This window comes from Choloepus didactylus, chromosome 18 (assembly GCF_015220235.1).
Source record: "Choloepus didactylus isolate mChoDid1 chromosome 18, mChoDid1.pri, whole genome shotgun sequence".
Classification (NCBI taxonomy): domain Eukaryota; kingdom Metazoa; phylum Chordata; class Mammalia; order Pilosa; family Megalonychidae; genus Choloepus; species Choloepus didactylus.
The window spans coordinates 655,284-676,494 of NC_051324.1; the positions used below are offsets into that span (position 1 = coordinate 655,284).

The 21,211-nt window shown below is 52.0% G+C and overlaps 1 protein-coding gene across 10 annotated transcripts in view; it reads left to right on the forward strand.

Annotated features, from left to right (window-relative positions):
* Positions 1 to 21,211, forward strand: part of LOC119513399 (myosin phosphatase Rho interacting protein) — a 114,836-nt gene that overhangs the window by 19,912 nt on the left and 73,713 nt on the right. For 9 of the 10 annotated variants that reach the window (XM_037808585.1, XM_037808581.1, XM_037808579.1 and 6 more), the window contains exons 2-3: positions 16,168 to 16,245; positions 17,943 to 18,008. The exons of the other annotated variant lie outside the window; for it this stretch is intronic. In XM_037808585.1, coding sequence (XP_037664513.1) covers positions 16,168 to 16,245; positions 17,943 to 18,008 — 144 coding nt within the window. The remainder of the gene's footprint in view (positions 1 to 16,167; positions 16,246 to 17,942; positions 18,009 to 21,211) is intronic. 10 annotated transcript variants of the gene reach the window in all.

The window sequence follows — 21,211 nt, forward strand, 5'->3', positions numbered from 1 at the left end:
GCCTAGTGCCTGTGCGTGCGTGCGCCCAGTGCCCCTGCGCGTGCGTGCACCCAGTGCTCCCGTGTGTGTGTGCGTGCGCCCAGTGCCCCCACGCGTGCGTGTGTGCGCCAAGTGTCCCTGTGTGTGTGTGTGCCCAGTGCCCCTGTGCGTGCGTACATGCTCCAAGTGCCCCTGTGCGTGCGTGCGCCAAGTGCCCGTGTTTGCGCCAAGTGCCCCTGCGCGTGCCTGTGTGCGCCAAGTGCCCCTGTGCATGCGTGCGCCTAGTGCCTGTGCGTGCTTGCGCCCAGTGCCCCTGCGCGTGCGTGCACCCAGTGCTCCTGTGTGTGTGCATGCGCCCAGTGCCCCTGCGCGTGCGTGCACCCAGTGCTCCCGTGTGTGCGTGCGTGCGTGCGCCAAGTGTCCCTGTGTGTGTGTGTGCCCAGTGCCCCTGTGCGTGCGTGCGCCAAGTGCCCGTGTGTGCATGTGTTCGCCAAGTGCCCCTGTGTGTGCGTGCGTGCGCCAAGTGCCCCTGTGCATGTGTGCGCCAAGTGCCCCTGTGTGTGTGTGCGTGCGCCAAATGCCCCTGTGGGTGCATGTGTGCCTAGTGCTCCTGTGTGTGTGTGTGCGCGCCAAGTGCCCCTGTGCGTGCGTGTGCGCCAAGTGCCCCTGTGTGTGCGCCAAGTGCCCATCAAGTCCCCCTGCACGTGTGTGCGCCAAGTGCCCCTTCGCGTGCGTGCGCCAAGTGCCGCTGTGTGTGTGTGTGCGCCAAGTGCCCCTGTGTGTGTGTGTGTCTGCGTGGTGCACGCGTGGCTTTTAGGAGGAGCCCGATGGAAAGTCCGGCGATGCACGTGCAGCCACTACAGAGCCTCATCCGGCTGCCTCTCCTGGCAAATGCTGGCTGTGGGGCCCGGGCCTCCCCTGTGCAGGCCCATTTGGACCCTGGGACCACACAGAAGCTGCCTCTGCCGGACGCTGCAGACCGGGTGGGCCCTGTGTGGGGAGAGGGAGCATTCATGGACCAATGGTTTTTTGAATGGATTTTATTTGGAAGTGCTTGTGGTTTCCATGCAGTTAGAAGAAACAGAACAGACATCCGTGCGCCCTTTGCCCAGTGTCCCAGCGGTCACACCGGCAACACCGTGGTCCAGCGTCACGGCCAGGCTGGTGCGTGGGGAGGACATGGGGCGTTCCCACCGCCAGGAGCCCCAGGCTGCCCTTCTAGGGCTGCACCCATGTCCCCCAGCCCCTCGGCGTCCACGGAGGTGCGCTGCCTCTGTAATCTTTGATTAGGCGCTCACCCAGACATCACACGTGCCCTCAGCTCACGCCTTTCTGTTGCTGGGTAGTGCCCGGCGTGGGTAGACCTGCTTATTTGACCTTCTCCCTCGAAGCCCATCTGGGTGGTTTCTGGTTCTTGGCTCTTATGAGTAAAGCTGCCGTGAACACGTGTGTACAAGTTTCCGTGTGAACGTAGTTTTCATTTATCTGGGATAAATTGCCCAGGAGTGCGAAGGCTGGGTTGTCTGGTTGTTGCATGTTTAGTTTTTTAAGAAACTGCCGAACTGTTTTCCGTAGAGATCTGTGCCGATTTACATTCCACCTGCAGTGCGTGAGCGATCCAGTTTCTCTGCATCCTTGCCGGCACAGGGCGTTGCCACTGTTTCTTATTTGGGCCTTTCTTGTAGGTGTGTGGTGATGTCTCGTGTGGTTTTAATTTGCATTTCCCTGATGGTTGATGATATTGTACATACTTTCGTGTGCTGCTTCACCATCGGTATTTCTTCTGTGTAATGTCTCTTCGTGTCTTTTCCCGTATTCTAATTTGATTGTTTGCTTTTTTTTAGTTGAGTTTTGAAAGGCCTTTATATTTTAGATTCAAGTCCTTTGTTCGATATGTGGTTTGCAAATATTTTCACCACTCTGTAGCTCACTTTTTATTATGTTAAGAGGGCAAACATTTTGAATTTTGATTGAAGTCCAACTTACCGTTCTTCCTTTTATGGGCTGTACTTTTGGTGTCAAGGCTGAGAATCCTTTGCCTACCCGTAGATCCTGAAGATCTCTTCCTGAGTTTTTTCTAAAAAAATTATGTTTTTATGTTTGATATTTAATTTCGTGGTCCATATTGAGTGTATTTTTGTATAAGGTGTGAGATGTAGGTCAGGGTTGATTTTTTTGCCTGTGGATGTCCACTTGGTCCCGTACTCTTGGTTGAAAGCCTGTCTTTCTTCTGTATTTCTTTTACACCTTTGGCAAAAATCATTTGGGCCATTGTGCTAAGCACTTCCCATTCCTTATCTCTTTAATCCTCGCAAGAACTCAGAGCTGTTGAGTGGCATTCTCTATAGACCATGGCTTCAGGGCGAGTCAGGTTCACCTGGAGGGCTTGTTGAAACAGGTTGCTGGGCCGCAGCCCGGCTCTGTTCCGTATGTCTGGGGCCTGAGAATTTGCATTTTGAAGTGGTTCCCAGGTGATGCTGGTGTGGGGGCCACGTTCCGAGAACCGCTTTGGATCAGGGGTCGGAAAGCTATGGCCCACGGACCAAACCCAGCCTACTGTGGTTTTTTGGACCCACAAGCTAAAATTGGGCTTTTACAGTTTTAAGTGGTTGAATATTTTGTGACATGTAAAAACTATAGGAAGTTCACTTTCCCTAATAAATAATGTACACAGGCACACACAAATCAGTACTGGATATATTGTGTGGGATTTCTGAGTTCTCTGTCTTGTTCAGTTGATCTGTCTGTCCTTGCACAGATACAACACAATCTTCATTACTGTAAATAATAAGCCTTTAAATCAGGGAGACTGATCATTTCCCCCTTTGTTCTTTTAAGGACATTTATTTTACCTATTCTATTTTCTTTGTCTTGTATAAATTTTAGAATAATCTCTGTTTACAAAAGAATCCTGCTGTGATTTTGATAGGAATTTCGTGAAGCCTGTTTATCGTATCAGGTAGGGTTGACGTCTTCAACATGTTGTCTTCCAGCCCATGAACTGGTGTGTCCTTCCATTGATTTTGATTTTCTTTGACATCTTTTATCAGTGTTGTGTGCCTTTCAGCACGAGACCATATTCATTACTAGTATATAGAAATGCAGTTGATTTTTGTATGTTGATCTTACATTGAGCAACCTTGTTGAACTCACTAGCTTTAGGAGTGTTTTGAAGATTGTTTGGGATTTTCTATGTAGATGATCATATCACCTACAAATAGAGACAGTTTTATTTCTTCCTTTCTGATTTGTATGCTTATTTCATTTTCTTGCCTTATTGCACAGGCTAGAACTCTAGAACTTCCATCACCGTGTTGAATAAGAGTGGGGAAAGAGAACATCCTTGTGTAATTTCTGACCTTAGGCGGAAAGGATTCACGGTCAGCGTTTCACCATTGAGTTGAACGTTAGATACAGGTTTCTGTAGATGATCTTCAGCAAGTTGAGTGCTGCCAGCCATGTTCCTCTAGCCTCACCCCACCTTTATGCGGTGCTTGTCAGGGATTACACACTTACACACTATGAGGGCAAAGTCACTGATTCATCATTGCATTTTACTTTTAGGTCCTGTAGGAAGTAAAAAGTGAAGTTACAAACCAAAAATACAGGAGTACTGACATTTACATTTACCCGTGTTACCCTTACTGGAGATCTTTATTTCTAGTAGTTATTATCTAGCGTCCTTTCCTTTCAACCTGCAGAACTCTCTTTAGCATCTCTAGTGGCAAACACCCTTAGCTTTTGTTTTTCTGGGAATGGCTTAATCTTTCCCTCATTTTTGAAAGACACTTTTGTCAGTTATGGAATTCCTGGTTGGCAAGTTATTGCTTTCAGCACTTTCTTTTATAAACATAGACAAGATTATTCTAAAATTTATATAGGACAAAGGAACTGGAATTAGCTTAAATTTTTTTTTTTAAAGAATAAAGGGGGAAATGACCAGTCTCCCTGATTTCAAGACTTTATTATATATTTTCACTAAACAAGATTTTGTGATGTCTTTGCAAGGATAGATGCACAGATCGATTGAACAGGACAGAGAACTCAAAAATCCCACACAATATGCCCAACTCTGATTTGTGTATGTGTGCCTTATTTATTATGGAAAGTGAATTTCATAGAGCTTTTACATGTTACCAAATTGTCCTTGCCTCCATAGTTTCCTATGAGAACTTGGCATTTAATCTTATTGAGGCTCCTTTGTATGCGATACATTGTTTCTCTCTTACAGCTTCCAGAATTTGCAGTTTATCTTCAGCATTTAACAGTTTGTACCTTGCCATGGCCTGGGCCTATTTGCGTTTATCTTCTTTGGAGTTCATTGAACATCTTGGATGTGTATATTCATGTCTTCCCTTCAGTTTGGGAAGTTTTCTGCCATTATTTCTCTGGCTATTCTCTCTGCCCATCTCTCTTTTTCTTCTTCTTCTGGGACTCTCACAGTGTACATATTGGTGTGCCTGATGGTGTCCCACAGTGTCCTCAAGCTCCGTTCACTTTCCTTTATTCTTTCTTCCTTCTGCTCCTCATAAATGAGGATTTCAATTGTCTTATCTTAAGGTTCGCTGATTCTTCTGCCAGCTCCAGTCTGCTCTTGGAGCCCTCTAGGGAGATTTAAATTTGTTAAAACTGTGGTCTTCAGCTCTGGTGGTGCCTTTTCATAATGTCCATGTCTCTATTACATTCTCTTTGTTTTCCAGATTTCTTTTAGTTCTGTGTCCATGTTTTCCTTTATCTCTTTGAGCATATTTAGGATTTTTGAAAAGTCTCTGGTGTGTCCTGGGTCTGGGCCTCCTCAGTGATGGCTTCTGATGCTTTAACCTTCTCCTTTGCTCGGGCCACCACTTCCTGTTTCTTTGCATGTTTTGTAATCCTTTGTTGAAACCTGGACATTTTATGTGTTTTTGTTGAAACCTGATATTTTTATGTGTTGTTGTTGGGATTGTAGATTCTTGAGGCATCTGTTCCTTAAGCTTGTGTGCAGCTAGTTCATGACAGAGCTCTCCTTAAATGCCAGGAGCCAACAACAGCAGCAAAAAGTGCAGGAAAATACCTTTCCTAGTCTTTGCAGATTGACCTCTGAGAGTGTGCTCCTTCAGAGCTTCTCCAGTGAGCTTAGAGACTAGCTGAGGCCAAAGTGCAGGGGCCTCCCTGGTCCTTTCTGCAACTGTCTGGTGTCTTGGGCAGGCACATGTGTCCCTAAATGTCTCCTTCACATGGATAGAAGTGTCCCCTCTTCCCTTGGACAGTTTCTTCATGTCCCGGGAACTCCACTGCTTGACTGCTTTTGCACAGTGTGCTGTGGGAGAGCTCTGTGAGCGGCCTTGCACATGCAGAGCGAGTTCCAGGCAAGGGCCCTAGCTCAGTCTCACAGGCCACACCAGACAGATTAGGACAGACTTACGTGCTCCCATTTTCTGCTTCCTCCAGAAATGGGAGTGAGGACCTGCCCTGGCAGCATGGGCCAGCCAGAGGAACACAAGACCTTACTGCCTCTAAGTTGCCTTTTTCTTGATTCAGTGCTCTTCCTGTTACTGCCATCCTTTAACTGCTTCCTAGAGCTTGGAGAAAGGTGTTTCTGCTGGTTCCTGCTAGTTGTTCAAAGCTTCTGTACAAGGCTACTCATTGTGCCATCTTTTTGTTTGTTTTTGTGTTTTTTTTAATTTTAATTTTTATTGGGATTGTTCACATACCATGCAATTATCCAAAGAGCCAAAGGGTACAATCAGTTGCCCCTGGTACCCTCATACAGCTGTGCATCCATCAGCACAACCAATTTTTGATCAAGTTGTAGAACCTTCTCATAACTCCAGACAAGAAATAAAGACAAAGAAGCAAAAAAAAAGAAAAGAAAAAGAAAAGGAAATTCATATCCCTAACCACCCCCCTCCATTGTTGACTCCTAGTATTGGTATAGTACATTTGTTACTGTACATGAAAGAACGTTGAAATACTACTAACTGTAGTATATAGTTTGCAATAGGTGTATATTTGTTCCCTATATGCCCCTCTGTTATTAACTTCTGATTGTGTTGTCATACGTTTGTTCTGGTTCATGGAAGAGGTTTCTAATATTTGTACAGTTGATCATGGACATTGCCCACCATAGGATTCAGTTTTATACATTCCCATCTTTTGACATCCAGCTTTCCTTCTGGTGACATTTATGACTCTGAGCTTCCCCTTTCCACCTCATTCACTCACCCTTCAGCAACCGTTAGTTATTCTCACAACGTGCTACCATCACCTCTGTTCATTTCCAAATGTTTAAGTTCATCCTAGTTGAACATTCTGCTCTTAATAAGCAACCACTCCCCATTCTTTAGCCTCATTCTATATCCTGGTAACTTATATTACGTGTCTGTGAGTTTACATATTATAATAAGCTCATATCAGTGAGACCCTGCAATATTTGTCCTTATGTGTCTGGCTTATTTCACTCAGTATATTGCCCTCAAGGTTTCTTCATCAACCCATTTTTTTTTTTTTTTGAGATGGTTTTGTTCCCATGCCATACATTCCATCCTAAGTAAACAATCGATGGTTCTCTGCATGGTCACATATTTATGTGTTCACCACCTTCACCACTATCTATATAAGGATATCTGCATGTCTTCCACAAAGCAGGAGGAAGAGTCAAAGAAGGTAGAGAGGCAAAAGAAAAAGAAAAAAAAAAGAGGGGAAGAAAAACATGACAGCTAGGAAGCAGCAAAAGGAAAGATAACCTTAAATCAAAGTAGAATAAAGAGTCAGACAATACCACCAATGTCGAGTGTCTCACACTCCTCCCCATCACCCCCCTTATCTGCATTTACCTTGGTATATCGCCTTTGTTACGTTAAAGGGAGCATAATACAATGATTCTGTTATAGTCTCTCGTTTACGTTGATTGCATCCCTCCCCCAATGCCTCCCCATTTTTAACACCTTGCAAAGTTGACATTCGCTTGTTCTCCCTCGTGAAAGAACATATTTGTACATTTTATCACAATTGTTGAACACTCTAGATTTCACCAAGTTACACAGTCCCAGTCTTTATCTTTCCTCCTTTCTTCTAGTGACCCACATGCTCCCAACCTTCCTCTCTCAACCATATTCACAGTCATCTTTGTTCAGTGTACTTACATTGCTGTGTTTCCATCTCCCAAAATTGTGTTCCAAACCTCTCACTCCTGTCTTCTATCACTCTGTAGTGCTCCCTTTAGTATTTCCTGTAGGGCGGGTGTCTTGTTCACAAAGTCTCTCATTGTGTGTTTGTCGGAAAATATTTTGAGCTCTCCCTCATATCTGAAGGACAGTTTTGCTGGATATAGGATTCTTGGTTGGTGGTTTTTCTCTTTCCGTATCTTAAATACATCACCCCACTTCCTTCTTGCCTCTGTGGTTTCTGCTGAGAGATTGGCACATAGTCTTATTAAGCTTCCTTTGTATGTAATGGATCGCTTTTCTCTTGCTGCTTTCAGGATTTTCTCTTTGTCTTTGACATTTGATAATCTGATTATTAAGTGTCTTGGTGTAGGCCTATTCAGATCTATTCTATTTGGGGTGCGCTGTACTTCTTGGATCTGTAATTTTATGTCTTTCATAAGAGATGGGAAATTTTCAGTGATTATTTCCTGTATTATTGCTTCTGCCCCTTTTCCTTTCTCTTCTCCTTCTGGGACACCAGTGATATGTACACTTTCATTTCGTCCTTAAGTTCTCATATTTTTCCATTCTTTTCTCCATCTGCTCTTTTGCGTGTAGGCTTTCAGGTGCCTTTTTCTCCAGTTCCTGAGTGTTTTCTTCTGCCTCTTGAGATATCCTATTGTATGTTTCTGTTGTGTCTTTCATCTCTTGTGTTGTGCCTTTCATTACCATAGATTCTGCCAGTTTTTATGAACTTTCTAATTCTGCCTTATGTATGCCCAGTGTTTTCTTTATAGCTTTTATCTCTTTTGCCATATCTTCTCTAAATTTTTGAATTGATTTAGCATTAGTTATTTAGATTCCTGCATCTCAGTTGAAGTGTAAGTTTGTTCCTTTGACTGAGCCATAACTTCATTTTTCTCAGTGTAGGTTATAGTTTTCTGTTGTTTAGGCATCGGGCCTCCCAGGCCACCCCAGTCAGGTTTTCCCAGACGAGAGCAGGCTCAGGTCCCAGAAGGAGGAAATACTCAGTATCCAGCTTCCCTGATGGTGTGTCTTAGACGATTGACACACCCCGTGCTTTTCTGCCCAGCAGGTGCACCTGTCAGCCTGTCATGAGCTGGTGTAAGGAGGTGTGGCCTGTGGCTCTCCTCCTCCAGGCTCTGGGGTCTGGTTCTGAATGGAAGGCGGTAGTAGAGCTGGGCCCCTCCTCTTTCCTCTTGGGAAGTTATGCCCCCTAGAGAGAGGTTATTCGCATATAAATAGATTCTGTTTCTCTGTCTCTGTGTCTCCACCCTTGTCTGGGTCAGAGTGCTGCGAGCTGAAAATGGCTGAGGCTTTCTCCACAGAGAGAGAAAGGGACAGAAAGCTCCCAGATTCACCTGTCAGCCAGGGAGAGCATCCGATCCTCTGGGCTCCCCGTCCTGAGACAGATGTGTCCCCTGACTCTCCCAAGGTCAGTTGTCACCAAAAGCCTCTGTCTGCTGTCTGTAGTGAGTGGTTAACATTAAAACCCCAGTTGGGCTGGGCTGAGGTCCACTCGCTTGTTTGGAGAGAGCTGCCCTCCAGCACTATGCGGCTTCCGTGAGGGAGGGGCTCTGGGCTCTCGGCTCTTGGCGCGGGTCAGCAGTTTTTACTTACAGATCTTATGCTGCGATGGCGTTCCTCCCAACTCAGGTTGGTGTATGATGAGTGGACAGTCACGTTTGTCTCTCCGTAGTTATTCCAGGTTATTTGCTAATTTTTCTGTCATTTATGAATTGTTCCAGGGGGAGTAACTGGCTTTCACTCCTCTCTATGCCTCCGTCTCAGCTCCTCTCCCTCTCCCTCATTGTGCCGTCTTGTCAGTTTGTGCTTCATATACCTTGTGCTCTGTTGTTTGCTGCATACACATGTAAGATTGCTGTGTCTTCTTGGTGGATTGGCCCTTTTATCGTTGCGTGGTGGTCCTGTCTGTCGCTTGTACATTTCTTTGCAGTGATGTCTACCTTTTCTGATATTAACGTAGGCACTCTGCTGTGCTTTGATTAATGTTTGCATGATGTCTTTTCCCATCATTTACTGCAACCCACCTATGTTATACTTCACGTGTTTCCTACAGTCAGTGCATAGCTAGGTCATGTTTTTCAATCCACTCTTCCAATCTCTGTCTTTTAATTAGTGTATTTAGACTTTTTATATTTAATGTAACTGTTGATACGTTATGGTTTATGACTGCTGTTTTATTTTTTGTTTTCTGTTCTCTCTGGTTTTCATTTCTCTGTTTCCTTTTTTCTGACTTACTGTGAGCCACTTGGACATTTTTTTAGATCCATTTTGATTTATCTGTAGGATTTTTTAGTGCATTCTTTGTATTTATATATAACTTATCACAGTCCACTGATATTGTCTTTTTACCAGTTCAGTTGAAGTATAGAAACCTTACCTCTCTTTATGTCCTTTTCCTTTTCCCATATAATTGACTTAAATGGTTCCTCCACATATGTTTAGTTAACATCTTGATTTATCTGAATCAGCTTCTAATTTATACTAACTTACTTCCCCCCTTTTGTGGCATTATTGTTATATATATATTACATTTGTAAGGTTACAAACCCAACAGTACATTGTTATCATTATTACTTTACCATCTGTAGTCATTCCTGACTCAGCTTTGTCCCCACTCACCTCCTTTGTGTTGATACTTACAAATGTATTTCATGTCTATTACATTCCTATGTAGTATTGGCCCAACAATACATTGTATACATATTGTTTTATAAAATTGCTTTTTAAATCACTTAAGAGAGAGATATGCATTTTTACTTTCGTGATTACATAATCATCTTTACTGATGCTCTTTGTTTCATGTGGAATTGAATTTCCATCTGGGGTCACTTGCTCTTATCCTGAAGAACTTAGTTTAAATATTACCTGTAAGATGGGTCTGCCAGCTACAGGTTCTCTCAGTTTTGGTTTATCTAAAAAAGTCTTTGTTTCATCTTCATTTTGGAAAGATAGCTTTGCTGGATATAGGATTCTTGGTTGACAGCTTTTTTCTTTTAGAGCTGTGAATATGTTATCCCACTGCCTCTGGGCCTGCATTGTTTCTGCTGCGTAGTCTTCTGGGGGTTCCCTTTGTAAGTGTTGACTCATTTCTCTCTCACTTCTTTCAAGGATTTTGCTTTGTCTCTGACTTCAGCATTTTTGCTCTGGTGCCTGATGTGTCTGTTTGTGGTTCTTTGTGTTTATCCTTCTTGGAGTTCATTGAGCTCCCTGGATGTGTGGCTTATTGTTTCTCCATAAATTTGGGAAGTTTTCAGGCACTCTTTCTTTGAATTTTTTTTCCTGCTCCTCTCTCTCCTCTCCTGGTGCGGTTAGTGGTGTCCAGGTTTCTCTGGGTGCTGTTTGTTTTCCGTCGCCCGTTTCCTCTGCTGTTTGGTTTGCGCGCTCTCTGTGCTCTGACTTCAGGTTCAGTTGCTCCTTGTTTGGCTGCTTCACGTCTCCTGTTGAGCCTCTGCAGGGAGGTTTTTATTTCAGTGATTGTGCTTTTCAGCTGCACACTCTTCCTGGTGCTCTTTTCTAAGTTCCGTCTGTTTGTTTTATGCAGCAGTGTCATACCTTCCTTTTCTTCTTTAACCACGGTTTCCTTCAGTTCCATAAAACGTGCTGGTACAGGCTACCCTAAAGTCGCTTCTCGTAAATCCAGCACCTAGTTGCTCTCACAGGTGATTTCTGTTGCCTGCTTTTTTCCCCGGAGAATAGATCATGCTCTCCTATCTCTTTGCGTGTCTCGTAATGTTTTTTTGGAAGCTAGACATTTTAGGTAATGCATTGCAGTAGCTTTGGGCCTGCACCCCTCCCAGCCCTGCCCTGGGCTTGTTAGTGTTTTGCATATTTCCTTGTTTAGTGGCTGGGTGGGTTATTTTAGCGACGCCCCGATGTTCTCGGATGTTCATACTCTGGGTATGCCCGTGTCACCCCGGGGGCACCGTGTTTTAGGTGCGTCTCTTGTCCCACTCTTTCCCTGACCACTGATTACCAGCTGATGTGGCCTTCCTTTCAACAGTGCCCTGGGACATAAATTGCTCCACAAACTAATCCAGTCAAATTCTGGCTTCTTTGAAGGAATAGTTTCTGAGGTTAGTGTTTTGATATTTGTTCTGACCCCAGAAGGCCCATCTCAACTGTCTTGTTCCCAGATTCTCCCTGCAAACCAGCGGCCTCCGGCTGAGCACATATCGTGACTCTCTTCCCACTGCCCTTTGCTGCAGCCCCACTTCTCCTGAGAGTGCCTTCGGCTTGAACCACACTCTCAGTGCCTCTGGAAGGAGACTGGGGGCTTTAGTCCATGGTCTCTCTCTCCCCACAGGAAAAATCTCTGAGCCAGAGCTCTGAGCTGGGGCAGGGACAGTGCCAGACTTTGCTGACTGCTTAGTCTGGGGGAGGGCACAGCTGGGGTCCTCTTGGCTGGCTTCCCCAGCAGGGGTCCGCCTGAGGAGCCGGATCAGGGGTGGACGTGGTGCCAGCTGTCGACACGCTGCGTCCTCGAGGGGGCTGGATGAGGGGGAGCCTTCCCCCCCAGCCTCTCTGCCCAGCACCTCAGCTCCAGCAGCCAGGGCTGTGGCAGGGTGAGACACGCCGATCTCCCGCTCCTCCCAGGGAAAGCCCCTTAGCCCGGAGCTGCAGGGATGGGGCCCGTGTCCTCAGCTGCAGCCGTCTGGGGCAGAGCCACCACCTCCCTGGGCTGGGGGCTGGGGGCCAGGGAGGCAGTAGTCTTGGCTCAGACCCTGCAGACCACCTTTCCCGCTGAGGTTTGTACACATTCTTGAATAGGCATTTCTTCATTTGTGCGCCCCGGGAGCCATTCCTAAGGACTTTAAATGACTGGTTTTTTAAAATAGTTTTCACCAGTTTCGTGGGGAGCAGGACAGAGCTCCTCACCCTGTCCGTCCAGAGGTCGCCTCGGCAGCCAGGCGTGTTTGCAGAGCTCGAGGGGCACAGGAAGCCTGTTGTTGTTGCCTGTGTTTTCATCCACACGTTTTTGCTTCCTTTCTGATGTCCCAAGGTTCCTGTGTTTAATCGTGTCCTTTCGGTTTAGAGAATTTTCTTTGGCCATATTTTTTCTGGTGAGGTCTGCTGGTAAGAAATCCTCTTGGTTTGCCCTTACGTGAGAACGTCCGGCTGTGGTACCCTCCAGCCCCGGGGAACCAGCGCACCCCCCCCGGCCTCCGCGGCTCCTGGGGAAGCCTGGGCCCTTCCGAGTGGCTGCCCCGTGGGTGCGCGGTGTCGTTTCTCTCCGGCTGCCTTCGAGGGTCTTTCTTGGTCTTTAGTTTTCAGGAGCCTAACAATGTGTCTTGGAGTGCGTTTCGAGTTCTTCCTGTTTGGGCTTTGCTCAGCCTCTTGAACGTGTAGGTTTACGACTCTCGTGTCGAATCTGGGAAGATTTCAGCTGTTACTTCTTTGAGTACTTTCTCTGCCCCACTCTCTCTCCTCTGGGGACTCCAGTGACAGGATCGTTAGCTCATTTGTTACAGTCACGCAGGCCCCTGAGGCACAGTTCATTTTTTCCCCGTCTGTTGTCTCTCTTTTTCGTATTGGGTAGTTTCTGTTCTTTCTTCCAGCTCACCAATTCTTCCCTCTGTCCCCTCACGCTGCCCCCCCCGCTCTGTTGTATTTACTGTATTTAGTATTGTATTTTTCAGTTCTGAAATTTCATCCAGTTCTTCTTTATAGCTTCACCTTCTTTGCTGGGCTCTCTGCCTTATTTCAAGCATGTTCATGTTTTCTTGTTGAAGCGTTTTTATTGTGAGTGCTTTAAAATCTTTGTCAGGCAATTCTAATGTCTCTCTCGTCTCTGTGTCGGCATCTGTTGGTTGCCTTTTCTTTTTTTCATTCCATTTGAGAACTTCTTAGTTCTTGTGGAAACCTGGGCATTTTCGTATTAAGTTGTGAGACTCTGGATTTTATTCTATTTCTGTTTCAGCAGCAGGGAACTGGGGGTACCGTCTCAGCCTGTCAGGCAGAGGTTCCCAGCGGACCCCACAGTGCTGAGGGCCTCTCGTTCTGTGGATGGGGGTGGAGGTTTGGGTCCCCTGTGGTCCCCACCGGCGCGTCGCGTGGGGCTCATCGTGCCGCACAGCACGTGGGTCTGACTCCACCCGGCCGCTCTGACAGCACCCGGTGGGGTGGGAAGTCCGCACCCCAGGAGGGAGTCCAGTCCCCCACTCGGCTCTGGCTGGAGCCGGATGGATATCGTCTGGGAGTTCTCTCCCTTGCGGGGCTGCCTGCTCCTGCTCGTTTCCGGATGGCTGGCCTGGGGTGTGTGGGGCCACAGGAAATCCAGGACCTCCCCCCTGCCGTGTCGTTTCTGAGCCATCGGCCTCTCCCGCCCCCTCAGAGGCCCTCGTGTTGTCTAACAAAGAACGTTCAGGGTTTCCAGTTGTCCGTGGTGGGAGGAAGGGGAAAGTGCGCCTGCTCTACCTCCCCGGAAGTGGGGTCCTTGGTGGCAGGAGGCTCCGCCCGGGCCAGCAGCAGCCTCTTCCCAGACCCGCCGGGGGGCAGCCCTGGCCCCGTGGGTCTGTGTGGGGGGCCAGGGGCCTGGGGACACCCTCCTGCGGGCTCTGGACCCGCTTGTCTCGTGGACGGGGTGGTCTCCTCACAAAACGGCCCTAGAGCAGAACTCGGGGCTGTCATGCGGGTCCTTGCAGCCGGTTCCATGTTTGGAATCGATAGCAGCACCCACTTCTGCCTCCCTGCACCCCCAGAACCAGCCAGGAGCAGCAACAGAATGAAAACGCCCTGTGTTTCGGGTCAGCTTCCTTTTGCGGTCCCTGTTTCCAAGCCTGCGTTCCCTGGTATCATGGGGCTCCCGGTGAGCGGTGCCCTTGGCCCTCAGAGGCCCTGGCCTGGGGGGAGCGCAAGGGCGAGGAGGGGGCCGCCTCGGGAAGCCCTGGTGTCCTCTTCCTCCATGGTTCGCAGGACACTCAGTTCTTCAGAGGAGAGCCTCAGAGCCCCTAGAGCCCCTGTTGCGGGGCCAGGGATGCCGCGGGGCGGCCCCTCAGCCTCTGGAACCTCTCCCAGCCCCCGCCTGCCTTGGAGGAGGAGCCCACTCCAGGGCGGGACCCCGTGAGAGCTCCGTGTCCCCTCCCAGCCCTGCCTTAGAGGGACGGGGCGGGTGTGGGGTCACCATATAGTGGAGAAGCACATATAGTGAAATAATAATGGGTTAATCCTAGACGTATGTAGTTGCCTAGTTCCACAAGAGGCCCAGGGTGCCTGTGGGGTATAAGGAGGGACCGGAATTGGGGGGAAACAGGCGTCAGGTGTCAGGATGGCCCCCCTGAGAGAGGGTGTCGTGGCAGAGCCTGGAGGGTGGGTGGGAAGTGTGGGCGTCGGGGGACTGAGGCGGCACAGATGCGGGGGCCCCAGGGGAGGGGGTGGCTGGGGATGTCTCTGCCCGGCTCCCTGGGCGGCGGATCTTCTCTTTGGGAGGCACTGAGGGTCTCGGACACTGCGCTGCGAGTGTCCAGGCTCTCGCTGGCCCTGAGGCTGCACTGTCTCTGTCCCTGCTGCCGCTTTGGCTGCTGCCTTTGGACCGTTAGCTCACCATACCCGGGCGCTCTCGGCTCCCCTGCCCCTCCCACGGAAGCCCGGAGGCCCGTCAGGGACCCAGACGGATGGACACTCTCCTCTGTGCCCATCGCCCATCGCATGGGCGCCAGCCGGCCTGCCCCAGAGCCTCATGCTGGCTCCTCCTGCAGTCCCCTCAGCGGCAGTTGTCCCTGCCTTTTGAATGGAGTGTCCCCGATTCGGCTGGGGAGAGTCTCTGGGACATTTCAGCACTGACACCCCCCGCCCTTGGGAAGGACTCACGCTGGTTTGCAGGTGTCCCTGGCATGAGCTCCTGCAGGCAGGGGCCCTCTGCTGGGGTCTCTGCTCCCCGGGGCCGGTCTGCCTCTCGGCCCCCCAGTGCCAGGGCCTGGAGGGCAGCAGGCTGGGCTGGGGCTCTTTGATTAGTAAAAAATGTAATGATAACTAACATTTGGGTACTTGCAGGCCAGACACTGTGCTAAAAGTGTGTTTTGTTTTTACACAGTTTTTTGAGATACAATCACACACCATAAAATTCACTGTTTAAAGTGCACGTTTTGTCAGGCTTTACCGTATTCCTGAGGTGTGCCACCATCGCTGTCTACTGCCAGCACATTTTCCTCACCCCGAGAGAAGCCTTGCATCTGTGAGGTGTCCACTCCCACCCCTGCCCCAGCCCCCGGCAGCCGCTGCCCCTCTCTGGATTTGTCTGTTCTGGACAGTGCATGTCCGGGGAATTGTACAACGTGCGGTCTCCTGTGCCCGGCTTCCCTCCCTCAGCCGACGTCGCCTCCGTGCGACGGACAGACACGTTCTTACCCCTCCTTCTGCTACTGGGCAGTTCAGGCTGCTGTGAAGGAGGCCGCCGTGCACATCCGCGGACACTTACGCAATCCATACCGGGGAGTGTAGCTGGGGGGCCTGTGTTTGTCAGCCTCTTGAGGAGCCGCCAGGCACCGTCTCCTCAGTCCTCAGCACACCTCCCGGTGCAGACGGAGTTCTCACCCCCGTGCACAAACGGGAACGGGAACTCGGTGTTCTTACCCGGGTCACACAGCTCATCGGCTTCCGAGTCTTTGGCAGAGGCCGGCTCTGGCTCCTAATCTGTCTTTTTCCCAGATCCTCTTTGGGACCGTCGGGGTGATACACCTGCGCCGCCCTGTGCCTTGCCACCTGGCACCCACGTATTTCTTGAGTGAAACCGTTTTCCCCTGGTCTTGGCGACTCCGTCAGGAACTTGAGGGAGGCAGCCTGTTTCTTGGGGGTTGCTGTCATCTGCAGGGCTTGCAGCCCCGTTGCCCCGCAGGGAATGCGGCTGCTCACTGGGTGCTGCTCCCAGACGTCCCCGGAGACTTGGCCCCTGGCTGGGGAGTGGGGTGCTAGGCCTCTGCTGAGCAAAATGACCCACGCTTTGGGTGCTGGACCGAAATCCACTCTCTCTCACTCTGCTCCAGGGCCACTGGTGACCTGCCTTCCTCTTCCCCTCCAGGCAAAGCCCATCTACGGCGGCTGGCTGCTCCTGGCTCCGGATGGGACTGACTTTGACAACCCAGTGCATCGCTCTCGGGTAAGGGCAGCCGAGCCCGTTCCCGCGGTGTGCGGACCCCAGGGTGGGGGGAGGCGGAAGACGGGGTCCCGCCAAGGGCATGTTGGCAGAATGGGAGAGGGAGACGGGGAGTCACCCCAGGGGTCCTGGGATGACAGGACCGCGGCTCGGTTTCACACGGCCCCTTCTCAGTGGGGTGCCCTCCCAGGGAGCCCCTGCCGTGGGCCAGCTTGCTTCCGCGCGCGGTGAAGCAGGAGGCAGGTGAGCGGCTTGCCCGGCTGCCTGTTCCTCTGGGCCGCGGCGCTGCCACCGCCCTCCCCGCTGCCCCCTGAGGTCGGGCTTGGCAGACGGTGCTGGGGTTCCAGCGAGGCCTTGGCCCTGCTCCCGCCAAACCTGGCACCAGCACTGATAGGCAGAGGGCTCCAGTCCCCACCCCGTCCGGGCCCTGGAGCCGCACGAAGGTCACCTCAGCGTTCGCTCTCTTGCCGAGAACCCCCTTGGGGGCTGTTTGAGCTCCTTTCGGGAGCTCTTTCCTGTCTCCCGTGCTCTCCGCAGGGGCTGCTTACGCCCTGTGCATCGCACCCCCCGCGTCGTTTCCTGGCGCCCTCCCCGTGGCCTGCGGGCGGGCCGGGGGTGGGGGTGCAGCGCACTCCGGCCCCACAGGCCTCGCATTGTCCGCGTCTTCGGATTCCTTCTGGAATGGGTGTTGATTTCAGAGACAACAAATAGGAACCTCGGAAGGGCTTCTCGGAAAGGGTCCAGGAGGCCTCTCCCCGGACGCCGCGGGGTGGGCCTCAGCGGGTCCCCTGGGGGCCGTGGGAGGGGCCTCGTCCCGCCACCAGGCCCCGGCGGAACAGGCCGGCTTTGTGCTCGTCCTCACCGTCCCCGGGAGTGGTTCGTTTCCCTGTTTCACATCAAGGTCATTCAGAATTGCCGTTTTCAGTTTTTGTTGAGGAAACCATTGATAGTAGATGATCTAATTTTGTCCCAAAGCAGAGAGAAGTGATATTTTAGTCCATGTGGCCTTAAAGCCAAAGTATGGATTTTGTTGGATTCTTTGAAATGCGGGAAGTAGGTCGCAGGCTCTCCTCAGGGTCAGGATTCAGGGGTCGGCAGGGCCTCCCCGTGTGCCTCGTGCTTCCAGCGACTTAGCCGGCCTGGAGCAGGGGCTCACGTTCCGGAGATGAGGGTCGAGCTTCCCAGCCTTGCTCCCCCTCGGTTTCCTTCCAGTGAATTCTGGGCCCTGTGGTCACTTTGCCCCTGACCCACCACTGTGGACCCCAGAGCAGCCCTTTGTAGTAGACTCCCCGAGATTCTCAGGAGGGGGGGCAGGTTATTCTGCACTTGTGTCAGATAATTCACCCAGAAGACACTGGCCCGTGCTATGCAGTAAGTTCTGGGCTGGGTTCCTTAAGGAGTAGAAAAAGATGACTGAGGCATTGTTTCTGCTCCGGAGGAGCTTGCAAATTAAAAAACAAAACAAAACAGAGTCTCCTTGTTAAACCTTGAGAACTCATGGGGTGATTTGGGCTGCTCCCTCTGGCCCAGTCCTGGCTCCTGGGTCACAGGTTCTTTGGGTCCCGCTTCCCCTGCCATCGCCTTGGAAATTGGGAGGACGTTGAGCCCGCGTTCCTTGGGGTGTGGGGCTGTTGGAGGCGGGGGCTCGGTCAGTCGGGGTCTGGGCCAGGCCCTGCTAACCCCTCTCTGCTCCGTTCCAGAAGTGGCAGCGGAGGTTCTTCATCCTGTATGAGCACGGCCTTCTGCGCTACGCCCTGGATGAGATGGTGAGTGCCCCCCCTGGCTGCGCTTTCGGGGTGCCGCCTGTGCTGTGTGTGGGTGCAGCTGCTGTGTGCTCTTGCTTGGGCATCTGTCTGGGAGCCTGGAGAGTTTTGAGGAACTTGTGGCAGCGGTGGTGTGGCCCTGCAGCCCTGGGCTTTGGTTTGAGGAACTTGCTCAAGGATCAGGGGCAAGCATGAGGGGTGAGGGGGGCGTGAGTTCTGTTCAAGGCCCTGAGAGTTTGGACTCAGCCAGATGCCCCAGTTAGAAAAAAGCAAGGGGGACGTTCTCCGGTCTGCGGCAAGGGCTTGTCTGTTCCCTTTGGAGCTGGCTGATGGCTGGCCTTGGCGAGAGGGCATCCTGCTCCTCTCGGGAGCAGCTCTGGGGCTGGAGCCTGTGTGTCCGTGCCCTGCGGCCCCACGTGGCCTCGAGTCCTGCTGGTGCCCCTGTGATCTTGACTTGGTCTCCTGAGCTGCGCTCCGAGGCCTCCAGGTCAGGGGGTCCCGTGTTCTTCCGGTCACTAAGCCAGAGGGACACAGGCTCCCTGCTGCTCCCCGTTGACCGGGTTTCCCACCCGCTTCCTGAGCGGGATGCGCGTTGGCTGGTGTTGCTCCAGAGGCCAGCCCCAATGCCAGCTGGGTGGGAGGCCCGGCTCTGCCTCCTCCTCGTGGCTCCCAGGTGTGGCCCAGCTCCAGTTTACAAAGGGGAGAAAATGGAGATTTGGCAGCTTTTTCTCATTCCAGTTTGAGTGTATGTGAAACAAATGCGATGCATACACACGTGCAAGTGACCATGTGTGTGCAAGGGAGAGCACGTGTGTGTGGTACACACACGGACCTGTGAGTGTGCTTGGATGTGTGCATGTGGGACGATTTCCGCGGTGCTGCCCGCTCGGGTCAGTCGTGTTGGCCGGTGGCCTCACCCTGAACTGACAGTTTCTTCCAGGAGGAATGACTTTGCCCGTGTTCTGAGACTAACAGCGTGGGCTGAGCGAGAACCCTGTGCCGACCCCAGTGCGGGGGGCTGTGCGGGCCGTGCCGCCCAGATGTTGACGTCATGCCGGTTCTGGGCTGCTTGGGTTGTTTGTGGCAACAGCAGGGCAGCACTTTAACATTGAGGGGTTTGTTTCTTTGCTGTGGAGGTGGAGCAGGACAGGGGCTTTGCTCGTCGAGGACGCTGGGATTTTGGCGTGGCGATTATAGCTCAAGTGAGAAGAGGCTGCTGGTGGACCCCTGTCCCCGGGTGGCCACACTCCTCGTGATGCAGCACTCTCTCTCCTTCATTTCGGGGATGGATTAACAGCCGTGGTGCCTTCCTTCAGTCTGGACCATCACCTCTTGGATCTTCCTTCTCCTTTCTGGTGAGGCTGTTTGCACAGTGATGAACAAGCCACCTGGGTTTTCTGCCATGGAAAGACCTGTGATCCAGAGTGGTTTGGACGTCACTGGCTTGGAGAGGAGTACTGATGGGGTGACACAGTTTGTTCAAGAGGAGCAGGGACCCTGTGCCAGGGCTGGGCTCCTCTGAGCTCAGAACGTTGCCCTCCTGAGCCCACTGGACCGATGGGCAGGAAAGAGCCTGCAGGGGCCCTGGCCTGCATCCAGGCGTGGCTGGGTGCACGGACTAGCCAGACAGTGCCCTGGACTCTCCTTGGAGACTGAGTATTCCGGTCAGGAAACCTCTCTGAAGGTCCAGCTGAGGTCCGGTAAAATCCGTCACCCCCTTTGGTCCCGCCGCACAGGCACACAGAGAGGGGCTGGTGGGGGTGCTTTGGTGTTGGCGCCACCACAGAGCACAGCTGTGCCCTGGCCATCCCCAAACATCAGACGCCAGTGAGCAACAAGTGCCCTCACCTTGCGGCACGTTTTGGCCCCAGCAGCCTGGATGTTGGCTCAGGTGGTGCCGGGGGGAGAGGTGGACTATGCCAGCGACGGGGAACACAAGCCCAGGAAAATCCTGGCCTGCAGAGGGGCTGGGGTGCCCAGAGCCGAAAGCCTTGGCCCCAGGCCACTTTCTGGCAGATGACCTGGGGGCCGAGGATGCTGGCCCGGTGGGCAAGGCGGTGGTGTTCTGCCCAGACCTCTGCGCCTCCAGAGATGGGTGTGGCGTCGAGTCTGTGCCTAGAAGGAGCGGTGGCAGTTGAGTCCAGGACCTTTGAAGTGAGGCGTCGGGCTGGAGGAGCTTTCCCTGTCGTCTGGGGAAGGCCCCGCGGGTGCACTGTCCGGGGGCTGCAGAGCCTCAGCTGCGACGGGCCCGCGGGAGGGGCAGCACCTCTCCCTGGGGCCGGGGCTGGCCTCCGAGCCAGCGGCCGCGTGGGCACTTGTTCTCCCAGCGCTCCCGGGACGAGCAGTAAGTCCAGGCTCTCAGCTCGGGGACCGCCTTCCCTCGGCTGAGACCCTCGCCCGGACGTGGCTGGCGGGTGCGAGACCTGGAGGGGAGCTTCTTCCTGGACAGCTCGGTGGCCGGGCTCCGGCTGCGTGGCGGATGCTGGAAGCCTCCTCCTCGACGTTAGACTCAGAGCATCGGTTCTCATCCAGGGACATCTGCCCCCGGCGACGTGTGGCAGGTCTGCAGGTGTTCTGATTCTCACAGCCTGGGGCGGGTGCTCCTGGCGTCTGGCTGGGTGGATGTCGGGACGGCCTCCACCCATCCGCAGGCTAGAGTGGCTGGACCACAAGATACCGGCAGTGGGTGGGCTTTTACAACGGGGCTTATTAGGTTACAAATTTACATCCTAAGGCCATAAAAGTGCCCAAACTAGGGCATCAGCAGGACACCTTCAGTGGAGAAAGGCCGATGGTGTCTGGAGCCCTCCGTCAGCTGGGAAGGCACGTGGCTGGCATCTGTGTTCCTTTGCTCCCGGGTTGCATTGCTTTCTCCAGAATGTCTCAGGGCTTCTGCCTTAGCACCTCTCTCTCAGCTCCTGTGCATCCTTGCTTGTTCTCCCAGGGTGTTTCTCTCTAAGCATCTGGGGGTCCTCTCTCCGCTTCTCCAGGGCAAACTCCAGCCTTCTTTTCCAGGCGTCTGGGTCTGTGCCGGCTCTGAGCGCCCTTTAAAATTGTCTCCACGTTCAGTCCTCTGGTCGAGGACGCCAGTAAGCTAATGAAGACCCACCTTGAATAGGCGGGGTCACATCTCCGTGTAAACAGCATAGTCAGAAGGTCCTGCCCACAGCAGGGCTGCCTCAGAGCGTGGATGAGAGAACATGGCC